Source organism: Patella vulgata, chromosome 2 (assembly GCF_932274485.2).
Source record: "Patella vulgata chromosome 2, xgPatVulg1.2, whole genome shotgun sequence".
NCBI lineage: Eukaryota > Metazoa > Mollusca > Gastropoda > Patellidae > Patella > Patella vulgata.
Window position 1 is genome coordinate 42,121,650 of NC_065880.2, and position 20,970 is coordinate 42,142,619.

Here is a 20,970-nt window from a genome sequence, read left to right on the forward strand (position 1 = left end):
ACAGGTCATTTAGGTTTATTTTTTTTAAAATTTAACTTCAGAATAAAGCGATTATATATAAGCTTACTGTACCAGATTGATGTTTCGAAATTTGTTTGATACATTTACCATACCTAATGACAGTGCTGTTTATGTTATGTTTTTGTCCATTAATTAATAAATGGAAAGCAAATACAGTGTTTCTGAACCTGCAGCTGCCTATTAAAATTGATTGTGAATACAGAACTTGCCAATTTTAATTATTAGATCCAGAGCTGCTGCACTTACCATATTGTTCTAGTTTTCCCTATAATTGTCTAAATTGTCTTACTTTGGATCTTTTTAGCTGCCTGTTGAAAATGACACATTTGAAACAGTTGGTTCATGGTGCTGTATATCAGGGACTGTCACAGCATCTGTCAAATTAGATCGTAAGGGATATACAATAAAAGAGGCGATACCTGTTTGGGCCCAAATAAAAAATCTCAGTACTCGACGTTTAGCTTCAACTCAAGTTTCCCTTATTCAGGTAAGTAGTATTCTAATATTGAAAATTACTTAACAGATCATAACATAATCATCATTTGTTCATCGTTTAAAGCCATTTGTATACAATTCCTGTTAATTGCTTACTGAGTTATTCTCCTTGAGTACTATGACAGATCTTGTGGAGTTTCTGGAAGATAAAGTTACATTAGGACCATAAAGAATTATATTAGATTATAACAATTTCCAATAATTACTTATGGGTTGTTGTCCTTGATCCCATTTGTTCTCTCCTAAATGCTCTAATCACCTATAGAGGCTAAGAAACAAGGATCATTGCTTGGATGACTTAACAGCTGCCATTCTATGTTTCATTGCTGGGCAACCTGTCTTTCTCATTATTAAGGAGGGTTGGATGGCTGAATGGTAAGTGTGCACGCGCTGTATCATAAAGTCTGTCATTGAGTCGACTGGCATGGTTTCGAATCCCCGGTTGTACGTGACAAGGAGTAGGGTCACCTGTCCAACCTCGTGGGTTTTCTCTGGGTCCTCCGGTTTCCTCCCACTGCTAAACTTTGGCTAAAAACCCCTATGCGCAAGCGAATTATTGAAATAAAATTAAACCATATGTTAGTCCCGAAATGACCTAGTTTGTGTCGAGTGGACGTTAAACCCCATCTCTCTCTTTCTCTCTCTCTCTCTCTATCTCTCTCATTAATATTTTTGTCATTTTACAATATGTAGCTTGCTAATTAACAATTAGAAATTGACTGATTGATTTTCTTATATTTATCCCCACAAAAAATAACCGTGAATGCTCTTTTTCTGTACTGGTATAGACATTCAAAATCATCAGTGCTAACCCATTCTTACAACTAATGAGTCATCAAGCACATTGACCATATCATGACTTCTGTTCAGTATTATATAAGACGAACAGTCAGCCCTGATGATTAATTTAAAATCCTTTTTGTTTATAATAATACTGAACATTAAATTCATGCACTGTCTTAAAATAAAATTAATTGCTAATTTGATATAGTTAAAACTATATCAAATTAGCAATTTAAAGTTAAGTACACTTGATCTAATTTAAGATTTTGGTTTCCAGATTCACATGGGCCACTTAAATCAACAAAGAGTAAGTGGAGGATAAAAATGTGTGAATGACTAATTCATGTAAAATGTTCTTATAAACAATTAAATGGATTTTTGTACCTGTTTTATTATAAGTCAGCCAGAAAAAATGTTTTACTTGCAAGCTTAATTGTGCAATACTGATAGTTGTTGTTTTGATCTATTTTGATTTATTTCATTTCCACTGGGTTTCTGTAATAAATGAATTTAGACAAAAATTTTCCTGAAAAATTATCAATAATAACACCAGTCTTCAAGTGTCTGATATTGACAGATATTTTGTAATGGATTTTAATCCATTTTTTCCATTGATCTGAAGAGTTCTGGTATCTGTATGATGAAGTAATCAAAGTCTATTATAAATCTTATAGTCTAGCTAGTCATGTGATTTATTATAAGTAGGGCATCAAGTTCTTTGTATATATATGTCTTGTGCCATTAACAGGTAATTTATCATTTACCTCAAACTATAAGATATTGTCACTCCCAAATCATCAAACCAGTTTATGTGTGATGTTAAAGAAACTGATGTTGCGTTAACATTGGGCTTAATATCTGAAGTAAAATTTTGGACACCTTTCCACTTATTATAATACATGAACATAGATACTTTGGATATTTATAAGTTATAATTTATGGGAGGGGGGGATAAAATCTTCATGTGGACAAGTTTTCCTTTATGCAAATTTGAGGCCACCTAATTCATATTGCAACACCACCAATCATGACTAATCAATTTCGTCTACTATTTATTTATATATACAATGTATGTGTGAATTTTTAACTGGATTCAAACTTAACTATAAAATCACTGTGAAAACCAGTCTCAAAATGAAAATTTAAAAAACAAATACGGTTATAATGATAATGTTTCCTTTGTTATTCAGAGTATCCTATTCTTATGCATTAAAATAACACCTGTATCGCCAATGCTATTGCAGATATGCATTCTTGTGAACAAAGTATTTTAATTATCAATTTAATGAGGGGGGAAGCTGTATAGTAGCATAAAAAAAACCATTCTTCTGTTGTAACTTCAAGACCTGGAACTATTCAAACTGACAATTATCATCCAAAGCACAGAAATGTTAATTTGATTGACTTCTTAATTAACTTCATATGCAATAAATGTCCCATGCCAAAATGAAATTAAATTGAGTTTTGACCTTCTTTTCTACTTTTGAAGTTCATATGGTTGTTTTTTATTTCAATTTAATTACATTTTAATTACATTTAAATAGGACATCACAAGTTATTCAAGATAAGGGGATTGGTTTTTTTAGCATAGTATAAGTATAATAGCTTAATGTGGAAGGTTTTTCTCACAATATTTCTATAATTGTTAGAGGATATGTTTAGGTACAATGTTTAGGTGAAATGAAGATTGTGATAAAGGATATGGAAAAGTGTTTTCCATTGACACAGGCCATTACCTTATCTCTATTAATGATACATTATGTAAGATTTAGATAAAGAGCTGTCCATTCTTGCTATAATAGTTCAAAAATAGATAATGCAAAATGAATATAATGAAAATTTCATTCAAATTACTTTATTCTGAGCCAAGTTATCACTTTTTGCAGTTTTGACAATATGTGTGCATTGATTGTTTATTATCGTAACCACAGTACTCGCCCCTCCATTTTTAAATTAAATCATTAAATGGTCGAACCGTCCTAATCTAGTTAAAATCTTGAGTAGATTATGGTCTTGTCGTGTTAATAAATGTCTAATTAATAATTCATATAACATTTAAGGCCTAAAGAAAGACCTGCAATAGGCAAATTTAGCTCTTGAATAATGCCTCTTTAACTTTAAGAAAAATTTCTTTTAAAAAAGGGTTTTGTTAAAGCAAAAATATGGTAACAAAACTCATTTTCTCTAATTATGATTTTCTTGCCTTAAGCACAAACAATCTTAACATGAAGACAAAAATAAAAAAAGAAGCACTTGTAAATGGTTCCAACAACTGAGTAGCAATGAGTCAATGTTGAGGTAAAGTCTCTGATCAACATTTGAGGTATTTTGAATCCCAAGAAAACTACAATATTGTGAAAGTTGAATCTCTAAATGGTTAAATTCTGTTCAGAATTTACACTGATTTGATGAATTGAAAATTTCACAACATTCAGCATCCTCTGCAGATGATATAAAGGAGCATGGCCAGAAGTTCAAAACAGAGATTAACCAAAACAACCCAAATCCTCTTTGGTCGAAATGGCCAAACATTTTGTAAAAATTTATGTAAATGTATATCAATTGATGCATATACTTTGAAATGAAAATTTACTCATATGGAGCTTGTCCGATAACTATTTGAAATAGCACATCCGATAAAACCAAATGAACACTTTTACCTAATTGTCCCCCGCCTTTCGAAGAAAGCAGGGGACTATTAAAGTGGGTTCGTCCGTCTGTCTGTCTGTCCGTCCGAAGGAGGGTTGGATGGCCGAATGCTTAGCACGCGCACGCTGTATCGTACGGTCTGTCAGTGAGTCAACTCGTGGGGTTTCGATTCCCCAGTTGTACGTGACAAGGAGTAGGGTCGCCTGTCCAACCTCGTAGGTTTTCTTTGGGTCCTCAGGATTCCTCCCACTGCTAAAGACCCCTACACGCAAGCGAATTATTGAAATAAAAATATTAAACCATATATTAGTCCCGAAATGACCTAGTTTGTGTCGAGTTAAGTTAAACCCCATTTTTCTCTCTCTCTCTCTGTCCGTTCATCCGTCTGTCTGTCTGTCCGTCACACTTTTTGGAACACAATAACTCTCTTTCTAATTCATTGAGCTAGAATGTTCAAACTTGGTGTAGGTGTTTATTAGGTCAGTGCCTTGATGGAGTTTGGAGATGAACATTTTCTGCTCAGTGTAAGCAGAGATAAGCAATTTGATTGGTTGATGCTTTGGGACACGATAACTTTAATTCTAATTAAGTGAGAGTAATGAAACTTGGTGTATAGTTTCATTACATCATTACCATGACTAAGTTTGATAATGAGCATTTTCTGCTCAGGGTAAGCAGAGCGATAAGCAATTTGATTGGCCGAGACTTTGGAACACAATAACTCTCCTTCTAATTGAGCTAGAATGTTCAAACTTGGTGTAGGTGTTTATTAGGTGCCTTGATGGAGTTCGATGATGAGAATTTTCTGCTTAGGGTAAGCAGAGATAAGCAATTTGATTCGTTGATGCTTTGGGACACGATAACTTCAGTTCTAATTAAGTGAGAGTGATGAAATTTGGTATATAGTTTTATTAATTAACATTTCGAGCTAAAGCTAAACAGAGCTAAGCAATTTTATTGGTCGATGCTTTTGGGGCCAGTTAACTTTGATTCTATCTGATAGAAAGTGATGAAACTTGGTGTATAGTTGATAATCGGTTTGATTGCTTGATACTTTTGAAAAAAATTAATGTGCGATTAATTAATATGTGTCATCTATTTATTTTGGGATTTCGGCGGGGGGACGTCAGCCTCATTGTTGGCTTGTTCAAAGAGGTTCACATCCTTTAATGTTAGTAATAGATGATAAAATACCAGATTTTAATTGAACATAATTTGAAATGCTTTGATCAGGATGTAATTCTGATTCTAATGATTAAGGAACTGGATAGTTAAAATCAAATGATGACCAAGATACTTCAAGGTTACTAAAGACTGTTTATTACATGATATTCTCATTAGATCTACTGCAGCACAGGAGAGTCATCTAGTACTTTCATACACATATAAAAATTTATCACTAGTCATTAATAGTAATGGTACTAATTGGTAACTGTGAAATTGGCAGTAAATATCCAAGAGATTTTATGAAAGGCCTTGTGAAGACTTTAGATATTGGACAGATTGTTATGATAATCAGTTAAGTTTGGAACACAAAAAAACTTTGAATACTATCTAAAATAAATTTTAAAAATAGATGAAGAAGCTACTATATTAATACTATGATTTCAGGTGAAAACAATATTAATTAAAGACAAGTTTTATAAATCATGTTCATTTTGTATTTATCAAGAAAAGTGGCATTTTTTTAAAACTAAAACTCAGTGTGGTTTGTTCAAGTAGTTTAGAATTTGTAAAACTAAATTGGATAGTTGACATCTGGGTTTGTTATATAGTTCTAGAACTAGGTTTGTAAATGAGTAAGACATACCCCTTAGAACTGACAAAAAAAACCCTAAACATTTACATTATCTTAAGGAAATACCTAGCCATAAATTTGTAATTGATGGTTAGAAGTTAAGGTCCTATTTGCTTTAATTTTTTTGATTGTCTTTGATATTACTTATTTTGCCTATAGGATCTACACCATTATAGATTAAATGCGATTTTATAGAACTTTACAGATGGTAGCCTGAAAATCGAAACTTTCTTTGATGTCAATTTTAGAAGTCAATTTTACTTTATAAATGAGTCTGAGCAAAGAGAACCCTTCCAGCAATTGCTTTTCTTTACTTTACTTCTTGCTTTTTATTAGTTTATGTCTGTATGTAAAAAGCTGGTTTAGTAAATGATGTTATATATTTTGGGATAGAAGTACAAGAAAACAGCTGATCTCCTACTCATATGTGCTAAAGAAAGAAAAGGCACTAGATAATCAGTAATAAAGCATAATTTTTATATTGACTGGTCTATTTCATACTGTGAAGAATCTGATGTAATCTACTGCTATTATTAGTTTATTTCTAGTCTGACCTAACACCTTAATCCCCTATCTGCTCAATTTAATCCAGTCAAAATCATTAATTATACGATCAACTGTTTATTCAATATCTTTGATATGGCATGTATTAAAACCAGGTTTTCTTCCCCTCTACAGCAGACAGGCCAGGTCTGGCATCCTTTGATAGAACTGAAGCGAATAAATCATTGAAGGCAATGTGTTTAACTTAAATTGTTCACTAGTTGTAAGAACCATATTGCTAACATCTGTAATGCCTGATCTTCTGAATAATGTTAGTATACAAGTATCAAAGCATTTTAGAAAAGAAAAATTGATAGCATAAAAACATGAAAATGCCTACAGTGGAAGGGAAAGTGGTTCCAAACATATACACGTAGCAAGAGAGAACTGGCATGCAGATTTCCTGAAGCATCTCCTAGCACAATTTAGAGTGAAAAATAAAGAAATTAAATCCAAGAATTCAGTTGCTTCTTTTTAAAAAAATTATAACATACAGGTTGGCCTACACACAAATCTGCTTATGTTTTTCTGAAGATGGGATACATTTGGATGAGATATCAGGGTAATGTTAAATCAGTCAAGTGTAAATTTGAGCTACTTACCCATAAACTAGAAAATGCTTTTCTTCTTTCAAGTTACATATTTTTTTATAGTCTCCCGCCTTTCGAAGAAAGCTGGGGATATAAAATGGGTTCGTCTTTTTTGTCTGTCCATCACACTTTTTGGGACCCAATAACTCTCCTTATTGAGCTAGAATGTTCAAACTTGTTGTAGGGGTTTATTAGGTTGATGCCTTGATGGAGTTCGAAGATGAGCATTTTCTGCTTCGGGTAAGCAGAGATAAGCAATTTGATTGGTTGATACTTTGGGACACGATAACTTTAGTTCTAATTAAGTAAGAATTAAGTAAGAATAATGAAACTTGGTGTATAGTTTCATCACATCAATACTTTGCTGAGGGTAAGCAGAGCGATAAGCAATTTGATTGGTCAAGACACAATAACTCTCCTTCTAATTGAGGTAGAATGTTCAAACTTGGTTTAGCGTTCATTAGGTTAATGCCTTGATGGAGTTCGATGATGAACATTGTCTGCTTAGGGTAAACAGAGATAAGCAATTTGATTGGTTGATGCTTTTGGGCATGATAACTTTGGTTATAATTAAGTGAGAGCTATGAAACTGTGAGTATAGATTAACAACTCTGCTTTAATCGAGGTGGAATGTTTAAACTTGATGTTGATGTTCATTAGGTGAATGTCTTGACTGAGTTCAATGATTAACATTTCCCGCTAAAGCTAAGCAGAGCAAAGCAATTTCTTTGACCTTAATTCTCTCTGATGAAACTTAGTGTATATTTGATAATCAGTTTGATTGTTCAATACTTTTGAAAAAGATAACCTGCAATTAATTAATATGTGTCATCTATTTATTTCGGGATTTTCGGCGGGGGACATCAGCCTCACTGTTGGCTTGTTTTCAGTAATTTCTGTTTAACTTTTGATAGCTTTTCATTACATGCATTATATTATATACAATTATATTACCATTTGATTCATTACTTTCAGTTACATTATAAGGAATGTTCAGGTGGTGTTATAACCAAGAACAATATAGGTTTAATCTGCTGTACATTTAGTTTTAGAGGATTGCAAATATTTATTTGTATGTAGAATGATGAGTATCGTAAAGACGATTTTGACCAAAGGTACAAATGTGAATTGTTTTAGTTTACAGAAAACATATGAGATATGTTGATCAAATTACAAGATGTTGCCACTTTAGTATTGGGATAATCAGCTCTGCAAACGAGCGAAGCGGGGGAGTTACATTTGGCTGCAGCAAAATAATTATGGTTAAGCTTCTTTTCTATTACATTTATTACAGTAATTGACCTACATTGTGTGTAGGTAATTCATATTTTTAACTGATATAGACTAACAGACAGCATTATATAAATAACTGTAAGATGTTTCTGTCACCTTTTTTTCTAGAAATATTTCATTACAAGATAAGTTAAGTACATGTATGGTCACTGATGTAATAAAGATTTGAAAGAATTAGAGTTATCTTTAATGAATTAAATATCTTTTGTCCTCTGTAATATATTCCATCTAACATTTTAACTTTCATAATATAGCATTTTTATACGCCCACATTGAAATGTGGTCGTATATTGTAGTCGCCCCCGTCCGTCCGGCCGGCCGGCTAAAGTTAATATCCGATTGACTTTAAATTTATATACAGTGTTTAAGACCATGAAACAAAGAAGTCTATTCATTTTCAGCGATTTCCAATAATTACTGCCAGAGTTATGGCCCTTGATCACTTCAAAAAATCTTGTGGACGTTCTAGAGGCTAAAGTTAATATCTGATTGACTTTAAATTTATACACAGTGTTAAAGGTCATGAAGCAAAGAAGCCTATTGATTTTCAGCGATTTCCGATAATTACTGCCAGAGTTATGGCTCTTGATCACTTCAAAAAATCTTGTGGACGCTCTAAAGGCCAAAGTTAATATCCGATTGACTTTAAATTTATACACAGTGTTTGAGGTCATGAGACGAAAAAGCCTATTGATTTTCATCGATTTCTGATAATTCTGATCGATCACTTCAATAAATCTTGTGGATGCTCTACCTAACTGATATTTGACCAACAAAAAGATCACCTTAAATCCAAAGATTTTTTGAAGTGATCAAGGGCCATCCGACGATGAAGTCTATTGATTTTCAGTGATTTCAGATAATTACTGCCAGAGTTATGGCCCTTGATCACTTTGAAAAATCTTGTGGACGCTCTAGAGGCTAAAGTTAATATCCGATTGACTTTAAATTTTTACACAGTGTTTAAGGTCATGAGACAAAGAAGTCTATTCATTTTAAGCGATATTCGATAATTACTGCCAGAGTTATGGCCCTTGATCACTTCAAAAAATCTTTTGGACGTTCTAAAGGCCAAAGTTAATATCCGATTGACTTTAAATTTTTACACAGTGTTTAAGGTCATGAGACGAAGAAGCCTATTGATTTTCAGCGATTTCCGATAATTACTGCCAGAGTTGACTTCAGATTTATACAGAGTTTAAGAGCTTGAGACGTGACGTAAACATGACCTGCTTTGATCGAATTTTAATAGGAGGGCATTCCTTCGCAATTACAATGTTTGAGAAGGATTTGAAGCAAACTTATGACAAATTAATTAGTTTGAATATGTTTTTGGTCCATATATACCATTAAATCACCCAGTTTGTACGTGGGAACCCATCTTTAAAAGTTCTGTATACTAAACGTTAGCATGGGGCAGAACTTTATAAAAACCAAACAAATTCTAATGGTTTTCTGATAATTACTTCAAGAGTTGTTACTCTTAATCAGATTTCAGTGTATTATAAATGTTTCATTACCGAAAGAAGTAAAAATATGCGACAACACTTGTTGACTGCCCGGACGATTTAGCTGCTGTGGGCGTATGTTTCGTTGCCTGGCAACCTATCTTTGTTATAAAAATTTCATAGTCAAATATGGATTTTGGTATAAAATAATGATCATAATCTCCAGCCAAAATTTGTTTGAATGTAAATTGTGGAAGTTTTCAAAACATGCGACACAATTTGCTGCTTTTAGTACTTTAAAATCAAATGAAGATATCTTTGCAAAATAATGATAACAATTTCAAGCTAAAAATTGTTTGAATGAAGATTGTTCAGGAGTATTCAAAAGCACAATTCTGCTTTAGTACTTTTAATACGAAAATTACAAAAATAGAATTAATTGTTAAAAAATTGTCTGTTGGGAAAAATACAAAATCTGGAGATGACAGATAGAAAATGAAATGTGGTAATTATTTGATTATTTTAAACTGTTTTCTTGAATTTGGGGTGTACATACACATGACACAATTCTGAAGAACATGTTCAACCTATATTGAAACATTCAACATGTCTGTGCCTTCAGACTTCTGAAGTGATATTGGAAGTTCACTGCATAGCAACTTGTATAAAAGACATTGAAATCGTAATTATTTCATTAATTCACTGTCTTTCTTTAAACTTGTGAAGCAGGGAAAGTAAATAAATCGTGAAATGAAATCAGTGGTAAGACAACCAAGAAGAGATAGTTGATGTACACATTCCCTAATCAATTGAAGTATCATTGATCATGCCAACAATGATCACATCTGGTTTTTTTACCATCCCTCTAGTGAGGTCAATATCCTGTGCTATTATATCACACATGTTTCATCTACGCTTTACAATGTTTAATATCTTCCTCGGTCTAGTAATGTCCTTAAGTACTGGTATGTGCTACAATATTTTGTGGTGCTGCTTTGACATTATTTTCTGATTTATATGCCAATTTGGGAAGAAATATATTTTAATATACACAAAGAATACAAGTAATTAAATAGGCAAGAGCTAAATTTGCCTATTGCAAATCTTTCTTAAGGCCTGAAATGTTATGTAAACTATTAATTAGACTTTTATTTACATGACAAGACCATAATCAACTCTTGATGTCATTGCATATCTCCAATATTAAGTAGATTAGAACAATTCAGCCATACTTTGATTTAATCTAAAAATGGTGAAGAGAGGCTAAGCTTCGAACAACCAATGCGGTTGTTGCAATTATTGCACACATCCTGTCAAACCTTCAAAAGCTAATATCTTCACTCGCAATGGAACAATTTGAATGAAATTTTCAATAAAATCATTTTGCATTATCAATTTGCCAACTATTATAGTAAGAATGGCCAGTTCTTAATCTAAATTTGTCTGCAGTATCTCTATTAAACGATTGAAGGACTGAAAATCGAGACTTCCCTCTATTCCCTCGCAAGATAGGCTTGGCTTGCTCAGTCTTTCTCTCCAAAGATTCCCTTCAAGACTACATTTCCAATCAGTTTGACATAACTACAAAATGCAAATTTTATGTAAATTTACTTTATACTTATCTTTATTATTCTTTCCTTCGTGAAATAAAAAATCAGTTATAATCTTCAGGTACATTACTGTAAAATTTGGGGTTCTTGACATTTAAGTAAAGCTAGAAAAAAAAGAATGATCATATACTTGTATTAGCTGGCTCCATGTGATTTTGCGAGTAGACTATCTTCACTGTTGTACTTCTGAATGATAAAACCCTTCAACATGGCTGCGGCATCGATTTCACAATCTGATAATATTTGTGCATTTATCTCATTGGTATATTGGTCTCTACAGGGAATTAAAGAGCTCTTACCGATGTGATTAGATTAGCTGGAGACACAGTTCATGTATAATAGACTCCTTTAAACTTCATTAGCAAGACATATTTATAAAAATCGTGTGAAACTAAAGGAGGAAAATGTTAAGTGATTTAAGGTGTGAAAAAAGTCTGTGGTTGCTAAATATTTCACACATTAACTGTTAATGGTAAATGGGTATTATTGTAAGCTTTTGTAATTCAGTTTAATATGTTGGAAATAGGAGCTAGGGGATCTATTGAAAATTATTTGGGGTTGTGAAATCAACAAGGTCTGAATATTGCTGCATGAGCCAGGCAACAAAGTCACAAGACATCATGGGGCCAGGAGGCAATGCCCCTTAAAGTTTGTTTATACCCTTAGGCCTTATAAACTCTGTGAAGTACAAGCTACTTTACATAGTTGCTTATTATAACCACTTGGATAATTTATAAACCAGTAAGTCAATACTTAACCTGATATTATAATCTTATTTTAGCCACTTTGTTGGAAATGGCGCACCATCTGGCACTCGCATTGATCTGCCATTGGTGTAAGGTATTTGTTAAATTGGACTGCACTTTTTCATTCTTTGATTTGACCATCTTTTGATTGAAGAAATAGGTCATTTTCCATGTGGCTCTTTTTTCTCAAACTGGAGAATCCATTCAGCTTGTAACTTGATTTTTGTCTAATGTTAAGAAAACTAAAATCACAAAGTTGAAAGTTATATATATTTGACGTTTTGGAATTAACATTAAGTATTTAGGTACATGTACTCTTTGAGCTCAGTCTGTTAACTATAAACTATTAAACAGACTTATCTTACATGTAGTTTGTTATTACGTACTGTTTTAGTTCTACGTGTGCACCCAACTAGATCTTGCAGCTAGAGGCAATGCTGGGAACAAATATTTTGCACTGATAAAACCAAATTTATCTTCGCTTTGTTTACCTTATTATTAGAAATAAACACATTCATGATGTTTCAGATATTTTTGTTTCTAGATAGCAAATTATATAAATATTTTCTTGATCACTATTTCTGTCATAATCAAGCCCTAAAAAATGATGGAAGAAATTGGATACATTGATTTTCGATCAAAGTCTTGAGAAAAAATAAGAGTTTACCCTATGGCTATAAAAAGATTTTTCTTTACTTTCATGTATTTTATATTTGATAAAGTGTGAAATAAGATTTTATTACAGAGTTAATACTATTTGAAGATATAATTTGTTCAGGAACCCCAGAGGAGCTGTCATTTTGCTTCATTAAATCTTTGCCATACCTTCACTTGATTTTCTGTCTGAAATATTTTTATTCTGACTGAAAGTTTAACTGGATTTTCTTGTTTATGTAAAACTATGAATATGGAGTCTATCAACTGAGTGATTCATTTAGAAACTTTCTAAATTTAGCCTGTTCTGTAAATTTAAAGACCTGCTTGGTTTAACCTGTTGCCTTAAAAGGAATTGAATTATTCTAGGTCATTAAAATGAAACGAGACGTTTAAAAGGTCATTCAAATTGAATTCTCTGTGATTCAAACCATGAATTTACATAGCCAAAAAGGTTGTAGAGTTCTCTACAATTGTGGCATAAGAAAAAAAACAATCGAGTTTCAAAATGTTTGGATTGTAATTTTTAAAAGCATTTTGCTGAAATAGGTTATGTTCATTTTTTGACTCTGGTGAGTGTTACAGAAAAAAAACTCCTAATGGAATTTATTACAACCTGAAGGGATTGTTCATAGGGGCATAAAGAGAAACTCGTATAGAAATTCAGAATTAAAATCATATATTTTGAAGTTATCCTCCTCCTCCTCCAATTACTTTCAAATTCAAGAAATCTTGAGAGAATTCTTCGGATTGTGAGCTTTTATCACTTTTTGCAGATATTTCATGGGATTTGATGATATTGATATAAGATTTAGATTGGCCGACTTTGCTGGGGGTGGGCTCATTGAGGGGCCTAACAAACCTCTTTCTACATTTCTAAAATACTTTTTACTGGTATCATCTTTTTTCTTTTCAGAACATAACATATTATTCTTATCGTGGTCGTTTTAGTGAATGCACTGTGTTAGTGACTATCCATAAAGGAAGTGTGGCTCCTCGGAGTAAACAAACATGGAACAGAGAATTACTCAGTATACCTACTGTACCCTCATCACATTTACGTGGTTGTAAGATTATAGATGTACAGTATAGCTTAGAGGTAATCTTAGTCACAATACTATAGTTATAATCACAATTGACAATCACTGTAGATTGGTTTACTATTCACTAATTCAGTTAGAGGTACCCCCAGGCCAATATCTAATATTTAAAATCAAGCATTTACACATACTGTGACCTTTAAAACCAATGATCTATAGATGAAGTGTCAGAGAATCTTTTAACCTGGCATATTCCATAATAATTATGTGGATTGAATGTTGTCAATCTCGATCCCAGAGATAAGTTTACCCTTTGTTTATCTCTGGTAAAACTTGCTGGCCATTTTAAATGTCACGCGATGTATCCTTCCGTCCGCGCTTGACAAAGATCGAAGATGGTACTCAGACTCTTGTTTCTTCAGAAATTTCACGTATTTAGCCAAATCACTCACATTGTGCGCCAAAGTAGTTCCCAGTAATTCATCTACTCGGCTGTTTTTGAATGAACTTAGGTGGAAAATGTTCCAAGGATCATTAATATGTAATGCCAAATTGTTGAGAAATCGGCAGTATTTCATTGTAACAAATCCTGCCAATCAGTAGCCACTGGGGGCGGAGCTTAGGAGACGATTTCACGCTGATTAATGGCTGGCAAGTTTTATCAGAGATAAACAAAGGGTAAAGTTATCTCTGGAATCGAGATTGGAATGATGTATTATTTCTTAAACTTAAGTTAAAGATGCCTTCCCATGTACAAACTGGGTGATTTGATGATATAATAACATATTCAAACTAATTAATCTATCAAAATTTTGCTTCAAAATCCCTGTCAAAACATTGTATGCGTGAGGAAATACTCCAAGCTATAAAAATCTATTTAAAGAAGCCATGTTTGTCCTCTTGCTCTCATGTTTATCAATATCTACATTAAGCGCTCCCTAATGCAAAGAGGTCAGACAATCTGCACATGTAACCTTTGACGTCACTTGAGCAGACAGCCCTAATCAATGGGCTGACATTTAGTGACACCCTCTCATTTTTGTCCTGTGTGCTCCAAGGGTGTTTTACAGGAAATCCAGTACTTTTCTAGTAAGATTGGGTGTCTCTACTCTCCATATATTCCAAAATTTCCATACTCTTATTCGAAATAACCACCCATTAAATACTTCTCTGAGAATGCATCTTTAATTAGTAAATCTGAAAATTGGAAGTCCATTAATCAAACATTATCAATTTTATTACTCCACCAGTGCTTTCATTACTCGACATTGCACAGGTGAAAAATGCCTTCTTTTTTTAATATCCATAATAACGCAATAGTGTATTGCTAGATACTGCACTAAATACAAAATCAATAGCACTTGTAAAAAGACGGTACTAATGAAGTTGTTCTAAAATTTATATAATATCACTGATCATCATTTGAGAGATCATTGCCCCATAACTAATGAAAATAACACAACAGATCAACCCAATTCAACACTTTATTTTGATTGAAATCAAAAGAGTTTGCCTCCTTCGAAGAAATAGATCTTTTTTATCTTTTACATTGATCTTGATTTTACCTTTCTTTTATCTTTTCAGTTGTGTATTAAGCCATCCGGTTTAGGACGTAAAGTGAAACTACCTGTAGACATTATAATAGGAACTGTACCGTTAAAAGATCATGCACCACATGTCACATGTCATCCATTAATTTCACCTGAAGACAGTTTAAACCCCTTCCCCTTTTTCTCTGACTCTAGTTCCGATCAGGTGTTTTTAACTGATTTCTCTTTTCAACAAATGTTACCTACTGCTCCACCATGGGAAGAAGATGATGACATTCCCTGACATCACGATAAAGGTGGGATTTCATTTTGTTTAATTGTCATTATACATACATAGCTTTTTGCACTGAAAAATATAATTTAGGAATATGTATTGTAATACCTGGAAGTAGCTTATATACTAAACAACAAAAAAAACATCAGTACGATTTCAAAATCAGAGAGGCACTTTAATCAAATCATTCTAGAAAATGACTTACTAAATGGATCAAAGCAATTTTTTGTGAACAGTATGTTGACACATTAGTGATTAATTCATCACAATTCCAAGACATTACGAGACGGTTTACAGTCTGTACACAGTCTATACATGAGTATCTGGTGTGTCCACCACGAGTGTCAATAACAGCAGCACAGCGTCTGTACATGGAGTGGACCAGACGATTGATGAACACCATTGGCACCTGGAACCACACTCTCAGATGAGCCTGGCGAAATCCATCGGCTGTGTTTGGTCTCGGTACGATGTTATTAGGTCTCCTCTTAATTTCATCCCAAAGATGTGATTGGGTTTAATTTCGGACTAAGGGCTGGCCAGTGCATAACGTTGACCCGTTCTGCTGTGGACATGGACGTTGTCATGCTGGAAAACATTGTTTCGATGACGTGTGAAATGTGGTATGACGTGAAATCTGAGAGCTTGATCGATGTAGCTAGCGCACTGCTGTGATGCAGCCTCCTCTCCCTGGACCAAGAATTTGGAACACTACAGGACACACTCTCTGGTTCAGGCCGATTCCACCCCAAACCATTATGGTTGGACTGGACCTCTCAATGGGTCTCTTTCCATGACACATGGGTCAGAATAACGCTGGCCTCATCGACGCCATATTCTGGTCCTGCAATCTGTAGTTGATACGCAATACCGACACTCATCTGTGAACAGAACATTTCTCCATTGCCTGTGTCGCCAGTTCTGGTGTTGTTGGGCAAACTGTAGACGTTCACGTCGATGGCGAGGGGTGAGAATTAGTCCACGGTAAGGTCTACGGCAATGGATGTTCTCTCTGGTGTGACGTCAACACACTGTATCGGTACTGATGGGTCTTCAGTGTGTTCCCACTATCTGACGTGCTGTCTCAGATGCCTGTGTGAAAGGATTCTGCACGTGCTGTCACACAACACGGCGTTCTTGTTGCCTGGTGGTAACCCTTGGTCTACCAGTTCGGGGGCGATCATCCATGGTGTTGGTGGCCCGAAAGCGTTGCTGAAGCCTGTAGATGGTCCGAGCTTTGACCTGGAAGTGATTGGCAACGGCTTGGGCAGTGTGGCCAGCGTCGAGTCTTCAAGTGCCTGGTTCCTCTAAGCTGTCGTGAGTCGTAGCTGAGGTTGTAGTGTGAATGATTCAACCAGGTATAGGGGTGTGGTTTATAGGGCTGGTCCCGGTGAACAGCATGTGCAGCATGAGTAACATGAAAATCATGGAGAACACATTACCATCTGAGATGTCAGGTTTGGGAAGGAGCCTTATTGCTCAGTTAAAGTTGGAGATGTGGTTACAAATATACAATAAAAACATTTGGCAAGTTTTATGCAATGCCTCTATTCCGAGTAACATACCAACCTGACGTTTCTTTTGCTGCTTAGTATACAAGCTCAATGGGAGTACAAATTAGTTATTGTATTGCTTAAATTTTGCAAAAAACATCATCTTTTGCACGTTTTGAAGAAATGTGAAGTACCGAAAATGAAAAATTCCTAATCTTTCAGTTCACATGAAAGATACAAAGCAGAAAGCAGTTCCTGCTGTGGAAAATTGACCATCAAAAATATAAGTAATCAGTTTATATGAAGACTGTACATCATGCTAGAGTTTGTCCAACTGGCTTCACTCAACGCCATATGAGGGGGGTTGGATGGCCGAATGGTTAGCGTGTGCGCTGTATCATACGGCCTGTCATTGAGTCAACTGGCATGGTTTCGATTTCCCTGTTGTACGTGACAAGGAGTAGGGTCGCCTGTCCAACCTCGTGGGTTTTCTCTGGTTTCCTCCCACTGCTAAAGACCCCTACGCGCAAGCGAATTATTGAAATAAAATTGAACCATATCTCTCTCTGATGCAAGGGAGACAATTCCAAGATAATTGCAAACTGCAGAAGTCTTCATTGGATGTTTTTGTAACTTCAATGTGTAATTGATATCATTACAGTCATTATATGATATGTTTATATAGTCTGTTAGTACGTTGACAAGTTTTTCTGTTATTTTTGCATATCCATACTCAGAATATGCACTTTGTTTTATACAAAATCTTATTGGGTCCAGAAGCTGCTGGTCAGCATATTGAACATGTACTTCTGTGAATTATAATGTAATTAAATTTTTTCTTCAACAGATTGTGGTGAATGTGAGAATAGATCATTCCTAGAAAATTGATAAACTGAAGACTACCTTAACAAACAAAGACAAAGCCAAAATATAAACTGCGATATCTATAAAGTGTTATTATATTGTTTTGGTGTCACAGAATTTATTATTGTGTTTGTTAAAGGAAATTTAACTGCAGTGGATTGTGGTCAAATGTAGAGTTGTGCTATAGAAATGGAAGTGAGTAAATAAACAAAATGTGAACTAGTGAATGATGTGAAAGGAAAATAACAGGATGGTGGAACATGTTCTATTTTTGTTCATCAAAATACTAAATGAGCAAGACAGTGATTCCCATGGTTTTATTAAATAAGTCAAAGCTGAAGATTGTTTTAACATGACTACAGTATTTAATGGACAGAATTTGATAGCCAAAAAACTCATGACCTTAAAATAATTTTTGAAGGATTGCTCAACATAAAAAAAATTGATATATGTTCTTTTAAAAAGAAAGAGATACATATCTGTGCTATAACTGTTCATTTATAAAATCACCAATGTCAAATTTGACCAGGATCGTCAATATATATTCGCCATTGAGTTAAAAAAAGTTAAACATGCATTATGCAAGAGCTAAATCTGCCTATTGCAGGTCTTTCTTTAGGCCTGAAATGTTTTCTAAAGTATTAATTAGACATTATTTAACTGATCCAGGCCTTAATCAACCCTTGATGGCATCAGATTTCTCCAATATTAAATAGATTAGAATGGTTCAGCGATACTTTGATTTAATCAAATATGGAGGACCGAGACTTAGCTTCGGTCAACCAGTACGGTGGTTGAAATTATTACACACGTCTGTCAAATCTTCAAAGGCTAATATCTTCGCTTGCAATAGAGTAATTTGAATGAAATTTTCAAATTATTCATTTTACATCATCTACTTTCGAACTATTATAGCACGAATGGCTAGTTCTTTATCTAAATCTTGCATAATGTATCTTGAACTGATTTTAAATTGCAGAGAAGTTTTATTGCAGGTTCAAGTATTTTAGCAGGTCTAATATATTTAAATCACTTTGTTGACAATGTTTTTTGTCTTTTTAATATTTTCTGTTTTGTTTGTTAAAAATTTATTAAAATACCTCAGTAGGCTATGTCATCATTTACTGATTTGTTTTACATTATGAATGAAAACTTCATAGATTTATCAGGGCTGTTTTGTTGTCTGAAGAGAAGGCCCAGGCTAGACCTGAAAATCAGTCTCTCTTAAGTAACTTACGGAACAAGAGAGAATTCAAGTGCAAGTTTGGATTTGTTATTTTTAAAGACACATGTTCTAAATTACTGTCAGACAAAATGAAAAGAAATCAGAGAAAGAAATATATTGGGCAATCTAAACGCAACTTATGGCTATCAAAAGTTAACTTTACTTAATAATTTCACAAAGCCATCTTTATTAATTTAGAATGATCAGTCAATGACAGACGAATAACTCATGAACATTAAGATGAAAAAGCCATCCCACTGTCTTATATTGTATTTTTTTTTTAATCATTCAAATTACTGTAAACAACTTTTTTTCGGTCCTTATTTTTATTAAATTAAATATGGAAAAGACTTTAAGACAGACATCTTCCCAGATATGACAAATATTTTTGGAGAGGTTAAAGTTTTTCAAACATGGATATCTTCTAACAATTACACATAATATATTGTTATAAAACATATTTTCTGTTATATTTCTTTACTATTTTTTCTACCTACTGTTCACTTTGCAATTATGCTGTTCATATCATAGTACATTTGTTTATGGTTTTATAGGTACAGTAATAAAGTTTGAAATACTTATGTCATAAGTGATCACATATAGGATTTATGTTCAATAACTAATGATATGACAATTAATATGTTATTTTAAAATAGACATATTTTGTACCTCACTATGAATGCAATTATTAACATTTGTATGTGTATTGTATCAATTATTTTTTATGGCAATAAACAAAATAAAATAAATAAATTTAGTTTGTGATTTCTCCTGATCCCCAACTTGCCAGAATAAAAAAAGTTTGAATAAGACCAATCCAAGGTTCTTCTATTTAAAATAAATTCTGGTCAAATAATTCTTTAAGTGGCGGTCTTTGGTGTCTAGTTATTCCAGTCTACACCAGTAGTATTCTCCTGTGGTATATGTTTAGCCTCGTTCATCGAGTTACTTCATTACAAATGGTGCTCGAAAGCATTCTGGCACACAATTTGTGTGCCAATTTTAAAATTTTCATTTTGTCTTAAATATTGGATATCAGAAGCTCAACTTTTCATGTAAGATAACTACATCAATGTTGATTTAAATTGTCCAATAAGTTGTTTGCAATGTCATTGGTTTCTATTGAACAAGTGAGTCCATTCTTCGTAAAGGATTTTTATACTTATATTAAAGTGGAGGGGGACTTTGAGTCTTGAGATGAGAACCATCTGAAATGTTGGGGGCTTAACAACACTATTGAAAGGTCATGAAATCAATCTGTCAAAATGTTTGCTGAAGTAGATTTACAGTTCAAAAGTACAAATAAATTATATAGTAAACATCAGAAATAAATGAGAAGTGATATCAGGTGTTCAAGAATAAAAATGTCTTCAAAACACATGTCACTACGGGTCTTCCCATATCGCCGACTCACCAGAATTTGGAAAGTCGATGGGTTAAAAACGGATTGAAAGCGTTAATGAGGCAGGGACCAGTCATTATTAATATAGTTCGCTTAAATTGATTTTTATCAGAATTCAACTCACTCACTAATTAATAAAATGAATATAGTTCACTTAAATTACAGGAACCAACAACTCTTTAGAGGGATGGCACGGACGCCTAAAATAATTAATTAGAAAAGCTCATTTTAATATTTTTGAAGTAATATGGCATATTTGCAAAAAGAGCAAAAGACGATTGAAATTTAGTTATTGCAGTATTCCAGCGATAACCACCTAAAAAGAAAAAAATACAGCGATATCAACAGGAAAATTGAAGATTCGAAACATAGATATGAACAAGGAAGAATGAATTTGTTAGAATTTTTGGACTATGTTGGACACTTTATGCGTGCAAAAAGTTAAAATTATGTGTTATGTTATGTGTTAAAGGTTGTTATAAATCTTTAAAA

The 20,970-nt window shown here is 33.5% G+C and overlaps 1 protein-coding gene across 7 annotated transcripts in view; it reads left to right on the top strand.

Moving 5' to 3' along the window:
• The window catches only part of LOC126810930 (arrestin domain-containing protein 2), a 106,353-nt gene extending 86,534 nt beyond the window's left edge, over positions 1-19,819 (top strand). For all 7 annotated transcript variants that reach the window (XM_050536328.2, XM_050536331.1, XM_050536330.2 and 4 more), the window contains exons 5-8: positions 326-508; positions 13,547-13,729; positions 15,255-15,516; positions 17,835-19,819. In XM_050536328.2, the coding sequence (XP_050392285.1) occupies positions 326-508; positions 13,547-13,729; positions 15,255-15,503 (615 nt within the window). In that variant the 3' untranslated portion in view covers positions 15,504-15,516; positions 17,835-19,819. The remainder of the gene's footprint in view (positions 1-325; positions 509-13,546; positions 13,730-15,254; positions 15,517-17,834) is intronic.
• Positions 19,820-20,970: the final 1,151 nt, after the last annotated feature.